Consider the following 8,238-nt stretch of genomic DNA (forward strand, 5'->3'; position numbering starts at 1 on the left):
AGTGAATAAAGCTGTCTGCCAGACAGCAGAAAAGGTAAGAAATAACATTGTCTCTAAATGTACCTCACATGAAAGTTTTCAGAAAGAACATTTATAAAATTAAACTTTCTATAAAAAGTTACTAGAAAACCCAACTCAAATCAGAACAATGGAAACGTCAAAATAAACCAACATTATATTTGTCAGAAACTTGAACAAAATGAAACGTCAGGATAGGTCGTTGTAAAATCGTCTAATTTTATTCCACCTGGTTTTAGAACAAAGGCAGATCCAATGCTGATTTATAGGAGATTTTGTAGGGCTTGGTTTGTTTTTGTTTGGCTCTTTTTCTACTTCAAGGTTAATGTTAAGATAAATATTTAGTTTTTGCTACTAGGGTTCAAAAAATTTATACAATGAGCTTTAGTTTCTGGTTCCAGAGGTCAAATTCAAGCCACTGAATTCAAATTGTTCCACTTTTTTACTAATTGTCCCTCCCCTCTCATATATATCTCAATTACATCATATATATATATTTATATGTACTTTTCTTTTTAGGCTCACATTTAGGTATGGGTATTAATTGTTATCCATGCATTATGAATCTTTACAGAAAATGAAGAGAATTTCATTTTAATTAAGTTATATTTAACAAGAAGTTTTATCCAATTTAGTATTTTATTTACATTTTCGTGTATATTTTAGAGTTCCTACTACATGACAACACTGAGCTAGATGTACACATAATCTAATTTAAGAATACTGGGCTTATCTTGTTATATATATATATACTGCCTACAGATAAGGTAAACGAATATTTTTGTGATGAAGCAACCTAAGTCATATCACTGACAGCTTTCATATGAGCAACATCCAGCCATTCCAGCATACTTATGCATATAGCTTAGAACTTAGTTCATGAAAACTGTCTGATCCAACTTAAAGAAGTCTCAAAAAAAATTAAAGGCTGTGTATGTCCGTGTATGCACACAAATGTGTGTTAGATGACTGACTCAAACCTAGGCAGTCCAATTATAAAATCTTTGCTCTTGACCACTAAGCCACTATATCCTGGAAAAGAAGAAAGGTGTGACTTTTAGAATGAAAATAACTGATTTAGGTAATAATAGTACTTCTAAAATAAGAAACCATATTTCTGAAGTCAGTACACTAAGTATCAGCATTAAGTTATAAAAACACACTTGATGAAAATTTGCTATGATAATGATTTTTTTTCCTTTTGTAAATGTGCTTAATTTCCAGAAAATTTCTAGCTTTGTCTTTTTGGATATTATATCACCTAACATTTCTGTAATCTCTTTATAGAGTTTAAAGCATTTTTGTATCTAAAACTTTATATAATCCTGCCAGCAACACTAAATAAGGCAAGTATGATGGTTAATTGGATATGTCAACTTTCCTGGGCCACAGTGCCCAGATATTTCGTCAAACATTATTGTATATGTTTCTGTGAAAGTTTTCTTTTTTAGATGAGATTAAAATTTGAATTACTATACTGAGTAAAGCAGATTACCCTCCATAATGTGGGTGGGCCCCACCCAATTAGTGAAAAGCCTTTATGGAACAAAGACTGACCTCCTTGGAACAAGAAGGAGTTCTGCCAACAGATTGCTTTTGGCCTCAAACTGCAATTCTTAGCTTGGTCTCCAGCCTGCCAGCCTACTGTGCACATTTTGGACTTACCACCTCTCTTTGAGATTCAATTCCTTGAAATCAGTCATTCAATCTCTGCTCCTCCCCGTATGTGTGTATGTGTGTATACACATATGTATACACACATACACATACACAAACACACACACACACACACACACACACACACGTATCCTGTTGGTTCTCTGAAGAACTCTGAATCAGAGAGCAAGGTAGTTAAAAAGTAACAAAACAAGGAACAGGAATTCAGATCCTCACTTTTGTCTCTAGTCATTCCTGAAAAGATACCAAAATTACAAAGAATCTATGCTAGAACTCAGTTTTCATATCCAAACCACTCAGACAATGTCATGTTCTTTTTCTTTTAAAACTATTATTTGACAAAACTAATCAACTCTGGAAAATGCTATGGCAGATCCTCAAAAAGTTAAGCATAGTCACCCATATGACCCAGCAATTCCACTCCTAGGTATATACCCGAGAAGTTAAAACATATGTCCACACAAAAACTTGTACATGAATGTTCATAACAGCATTATTCATAGCAGCCAAAAAGTAGAAACACAAGTGCCATCAATTGGTGAATGCGTAAAGAGGATGTCCATAAATGCCGTAGTTGAGGGAAAAAAGAAATGAAGTACAGACACATGCTACAACTTGGATGAATCTTGAAAACATGCTAAGTAATACAAAGCAAATGCAAAAGTGCACATATAATATGAAGCCATTTATATGAAATGGCCAGATTAGGAAACTCCACACAGACAAAAAATAAAGATTAATAGTTGTCAGGGGCAAGAGGAAGGGGGTCAATGCAGAGTGAATGCTAATGGAATACAGGAATCCCTATTGGAGTGATGAAATGCTCCTGAATTAGATAGTGATGATTGTAAAACCTTGTGAATATACTAAAAACCACTGAATTGTACACTTTAAAATTGTAAATATTAAGAAAAGTGAATATCTCAATTTGAAAAATGTTAAAAAACAGTAACACTAATCAACTTACCTGGCCTTTTTGTGGTGCCAAACAACGAACAACTTCATCCACCATTACCGGAATATGTAATTTAGTCATGGCTTCAAAATCTCTATCTTGAGATCTGTGTATCTCCTGAGTTCCAGTTTGATCTGTTTGCATCTGGGCTTCATATTCATTATATCTTTGTGTTGTATCATGTATTTTTTTTGGCCAGACACCTAAATTAAATATGCCAGATTCCAACCAGCATGAAAGAAATTCTTTATAGATCCTACAAAAATATGGGTATCGAAGCATTCTGTAGGTCAACAAATCTAGAAAAAAAATTAAAAATATCATGATTGTTGATTTTTAAAATACATAATTTTATATAACTTTTTAATATGGCCTGATAAGCTCTAAAACCATTAACGTTTTAATGATCAGGAATATAAAAATTGATTATTAAGTCATTTTTTGGAAATATACTTTTCTAACTTTAATTAACTAAAGAATGGATTCAGTGCATTAGAACTATTTATTTGGAAAAGTTATCTGGCGGGGGGCTGGGGGATGGGGTAACAAGGTGATAGGCATTAAGGAGGGAATGTGATGTATTGAGCACTTGTGAGCAGTTGTGATGTATATACAACTGATGAATCAATGAACTCTACCTCTGAAACTAATAATACACTATATGTTAATTAATTGAATTTAAATTTAAAAATAGCTATCTGGATGATTAAAGGGATTACGAATATTATCCTATTTCAGGTTCAGGCGGTCTTTTATTTTAAGCTCTTCTATTTGTTTTTCTCATGTTAAAGCTTCATCTTCAGTTTAACTTTGTTTGAAAAATTGTCCCTGGAAAAAGATATGCATGTTTATCCAAAAAGAAATGAAGGTAAAAATCAGTTTGTAAAAATCTTGCAGACCGGTTATGAATATTCTCTGACGAGATTATCTCACCATGGCCTCTATCAGTAAAGCATGTTCCAATTTAAATTATAACTTTATAAACACTCAACTGAGCATACTTTGGCATGCTTTGTGTGTCCCCTGCCCCCCCCAAAACAAGCAAATAATTAATACATTCCTTAACTTTCTCACGCTTGTTCTTGATTCTACAATCTGTAACTGTTTCAAATGCAGAGGAAAAAGTATTTATGAAATATAGTAACAGAAAACCTTTTGGAAACACTATGCTTTTTATATATTAGATTTTAAGCAATGTTTTTAATACTACTACAGTAAATACCAAGTTAACACTCTTCTTCCTTCCTTATAGATTATTAGTTATTTAAGAATAAGACCCACATCTTTATATCCACAAAAGCAGATGCACACTAGGTGCTTCATAAGTGTTTTCTGAAGGGAAAAAAAAAAATGGATGGATGGGTAAACTCTAGATTCTACAGAATATTTTTATCAAAACTTACTTTAGGAAATTTCACCTGCCTGACTGTACCAAAAACCACATTCTCAAAATGCTTCAAGAAACATAAATATCTCCCCCACCAAAAAAAGAAACATAAATATCCTGCTTAAATATGCTTTCCCTTCCTTTTGCAATAGAAATGAAAAATGTTGAAAAGTTGATCACATGTAATGACTAGAAAAGAAATACATTTATATTATATAAATATAATATATAAACCAACAAAATGTTACCTTAAGGAAATGCCAACTTTACCTAAGACATAATCCACAGAATTATGTGGCAAATGTGACACAGGAAAAATATAGGGAAAAAAAAGACTGGAAGTGTTTAAATAATATTTTGGATGTTCACTGGTGACAAGTTAGCCAAATTATTAATTGTGCCTCGGGTTTTTCAGAAAGCTTATACAAAGTAAACCCAACTACCCTCTAACCTAGTGTTAACATTTACTGGACACTTACCAAACACTACTAAACTCATTCAATCCTTATCACACCTCCTAGAGGTAGGTAGTATTATTTCTATTTTACAGATGAGGAAAACAGAGAAGTAATTTGCCAAAAGGTCATATACCTAGAGAGCTATAAGGCTAGAACTGTAATTCCAACATTCTATCCCCAGAGCCTAAATCTTATCTTAGCCTCTATGCTACAAACATAGACTACTGGCTCTGTTTATTGCACCCATGTAATTGAATGGTACTTTAATTACATTGACTATATATTTGTACTATCTCATGAATTAGATTCTTTTTTTGTAAAGAACCAATATCCTATTACTTGGTCCTACTCCATTTGGAAATACAGTGTAACAGGGACATGCAATGTATAGGCGTAAATAGTGGAATGTGGAATATTTAAGCAGTCTACACTGTGTGTCCAGATATAAATATGTGAATCAATTCCAATACAGGAATCAAAACCACATAGGAAAAAGCAAGTAGAACAGATGGGGGGGGCGGAATGCTTCTTTTGCTAGCATTTTGCTAGCATTTAACTCTTTTCTTCTGCATTCAATTTCTATGTATTTACTCAACTTTGTTCCAGGTACAAAGCTTAAAGATTTTATTATGCACCAATTGGCTACTAACGTGGGTCAACATGGAGAAACGATTTCAATAATTTTCCTCTTTGGTTGTTTCCTGAATACCTCCCTAAGAATGGAAAGGGGCAAGCTCTATATTAGGGAGTTCCATCCCTTTAGGCAGCCCGGTCTCCTACCAGATAACCCAGAGCACTCCTGCAGCTGGCTCCGAACCGAGCACCCTAAATGATTTAAGGTAGTTTAAGTTTCCTCCGGTCACAAGAAAGAAGCGGGGAGTTGGGAAACCTGACCGCTAGAGCCAACTCCGTGGTTTCCCTAGGTAAATCATTTAACTTTGCCAGCAAAGTTCAGTTTAAGCTGTTGAATCCAGGGAATTGGCCAGGTTACCCTTTCCATTGTAGGAACACGACGGTGAGTGATACCTTTGAAAGCTACTTCCTCAACGGTGCTACCAATTACCATCACTGCACTTAGCCTTCCCTCCGGAGAAAACCGTTTGGAAAATTTAATTCCTAAGGCCAAAAACCCAGCCTGGAAGCTGGCAGCCGAGTGCACAGAAAGTGAAAGAGGTTCTAAAGTTAAGGAAGAATGCATCCTTTTGCTTAAGAATTATACTCGGAAGAAGGAAAACTGTTTACAAACTTCTGAGCTCAGATGAATGAGAGTTGAGGAGAGGAAGCGGGAGCAGGAGCGTGTTTTCTTTGTCCTGGGCGAATCCGGCGACCTCTGGAAGTTCCCCCAAAGGCATGGGGTGGGCTCCAAAAGAGCTCCCGGGTCTCGGCCACCTTCTCCTCACCTGAGGCACGAAGAATTCTCAGTTGGCTTCTAATTCGGGCCAGCGACGACCACTATGGTGCCAGAGAACGTGAATCTGCCGCACGTCTAGGTCCCAACCTTGGGGGAAACTTGCAGGGACGGACAGATTGGCCCCACGTCCGCCCCAGCAACACAAAACCGTCTGCCTTTCGTTCCGCTGTTTCCAGGACCCAGCTGACAAAAGGTGTTGCCGGCACTGGGGGTTTCAAATAGTGTTCCTGGAAGGGACAGGAATAAGAACCTACTACTGCCAGGTTTAAATTTACTTTTACGTGTTTTTGTTTTGTTTTGTTTTGTTTTGTTTTTTTAATGTCTGAGTCAAGTTTAAATCTAACTTTCCATTTCATCCTTAATCTCCACTGTTTGGTTTATTATGAAGCTATGTTAAATTTCTGTGTTCTATTATAACACAGCCATTAGTTATACTCCAATTTCTAACAAAAGGTGGGAATTTCTGTCTCCTTCAGCACTACATGTTTTTAAGATTTTGGTTCTTTTTCCTTCATTTCGTTCCAAAATACACCAGTCTCTTATACTTTGTTATACTCCTTAATGTTTCGCCAAACTAAACAGGACAGCTGGCACAGTGATGGCATTGATTTTAACATTAAAGGTTCTTTGCTTTAACTATACTGTTAAGAATATGGACCTCATCATCTGAACGTGCTAAAGGGCAAGTGTAAGACAGAATTTAAAGTTAAATGTAAAATAAGCACTTAGATTAGGTGTGGAAACACCTGTTACCAAGCCTTACAATGTGGGTGTCAAAAAAGATATCTAAAACACTTCTTATTCACCATCAATGCAATTTTACAAGAAATTGGCTTTTAAAAAATGCCTGTTTTCATAATAGACTAAGAAAGCATCTTAATATCACTTAATTTAGAAAGTATTTCTGAGACAAAGTCCTCAATTCTGAATTGGCTGGTTTGTACAGTTAATAATAATTTAGGGATTTTCTGAAAACTTCAGTTTTTTTTCTTCAGTAAAATAAATTGTGCCTACATCTCATGGACTTTTTTGAGAATTAAATGAAATAACATATATAAGTTAACAAAATGCCTGGGACACCAATGGTAAAGTACTATAGAATGAGTGCATATTTTAAATAAAATAAAAAGGCTTCTCAATTTTATTACCAAACCCAGCACCACACAAATAACTATTGCATTAGCTAAGATATATGTAATATAGCCAGCAATTAGTGTCTTTATTGATGCTCTATCCAGAGTTCAGAAACAATCATATAACATGAATCATATACAATACAGTGCTTCTGATTTTCTTCAATAGGAAATAAATGTCCATATTACGGAGGTTTTCATATATTATTTCACTTGTAATACTCTGCAATGTGTTGTGCCATCCTATTTATTATGGGGATAAGCTTCATGTAAGAATATAAACTCCAAGAGGGCAGGGATTTTTACTTATGGTATTATGTCCCAAAAGTCTACAATCAGAAATTGCTGAATGAATACAATAATGTTAATATAAAGAATAACAATGACATTCAGATCACACTATTCAAAATATCCTGACAAAGATGGCTTAGCAAACATTTCCCATTTTTTTCTGGTATTTTTTTCTTATTAAAGCATACATTCTGAAATAATATCTACAATCTAAGACTTACAAAACCACTGCATCCAATAATGAACTAGGACAATAAATTTAAAGGAATTTATTTTGTAAAGTCATCATCAGAAAGAAAGGTAAAAACAACAAAACACCAAATAGTTTCAGTCAGCAATAAAGGGAGTAGGCCTGGGAGTCCTGAGAAATGAAGACTGGGGCCTCAAACCAAAAGCCCTGGACTTTCAATTAATTGAAACACTGACCCCAGTTCGATCCAGTTAAAGTGGCTAAAAGGAACAGGTCCCTACACCTACCAGAGCATGGGACCCGCACCTTGGAGGCCTCACTACTAAATAAAGAAAAGGAGAATATAAACATTCAGAACCCATTCACCCACACCCAATAGGCTCCACCTCTCCCACAAGCAGACGGCACAAGCCAACCCCTGCCCTCTCCCGTCTCACTCACACCCTGAACCCTGGGACGCGGCCATGCGCCCGCGGGTCTGGAGGTGGCCTGATGATCCCAGATGGCTACCTCCCACCGGCAGCTGAGGTCTAGCCCCGCCCACCTCGGCCGGCGCCTCCGGAAACAGCCGTGCGCGTTGCCCTGGCGACGCGCAGCAAGGCCACGAGCTGCGCGGCTGAGACTCCTGGCGCCAAGCGGCAGCGCGCCACGGCAACGTCCGACGTGATGGCGTAACGAAGACGGCAGCCAATGAAACGCGGTGCTGAAAAAGCTGGCT

At 36.4% G+C, this 8,238-nt stretch overlaps 1 protein-coding gene across 2 annotated transcripts in view; it reads right to left on the reverse strand.

Annotated features, from left to right (window-relative positions):
- The window catches only part of METTL15 (methyltransferase 15, mitochondrial 12S rRNA N4-cytidine), a 192,290-nt gene extending 186,286 nt beyond the window's left edge, over window positions 1-6,004 (reverse strand). Inside the window, exons 1-2 of one of the 2 annotated variants that reach the window (XM_028117739.2) lie at window positions 5,896-6,004; window positions 2,663-2,949 (exon numbers count right to left, since the gene is read on the reverse strand). In XM_028117739.2, coding sequence (XP_027973540.1) covers window positions 2,663-2,932 — 270 coding nt within the window. In that variant the 5' untranslated portion in view covers window positions 2,933-2,949; window positions 5,896-6,004. Of the gene's footprint in view, window positions 1-2,662; window positions 2,950-5,741; window positions 5,813-5,895 lie in introns of those variants that run through there. The other variant, XM_028117738.2, reaches the window with a different exon arrangement.
- Window positions 6,005-8,238: the final 2,234 nt, after the last annotated feature.

Source organism: Eumetopias jubatus, unplaced genomic scaffold (genome assembly GCF_037043125.1).
Source record: "Eumetopias jubatus isolate StellerSeaLion01/CBP00866 unplaced genomic scaffold, mEumJub1_p1.0 scaffold_13, whole genome shotgun sequence".
In the NCBI taxonomy this organism is placed as follows: domain Eukaryota; kingdom Metazoa; phylum Chordata; class Mammalia; order Carnivora; family Otariidae; genus Eumetopias; species Eumetopias jubatus.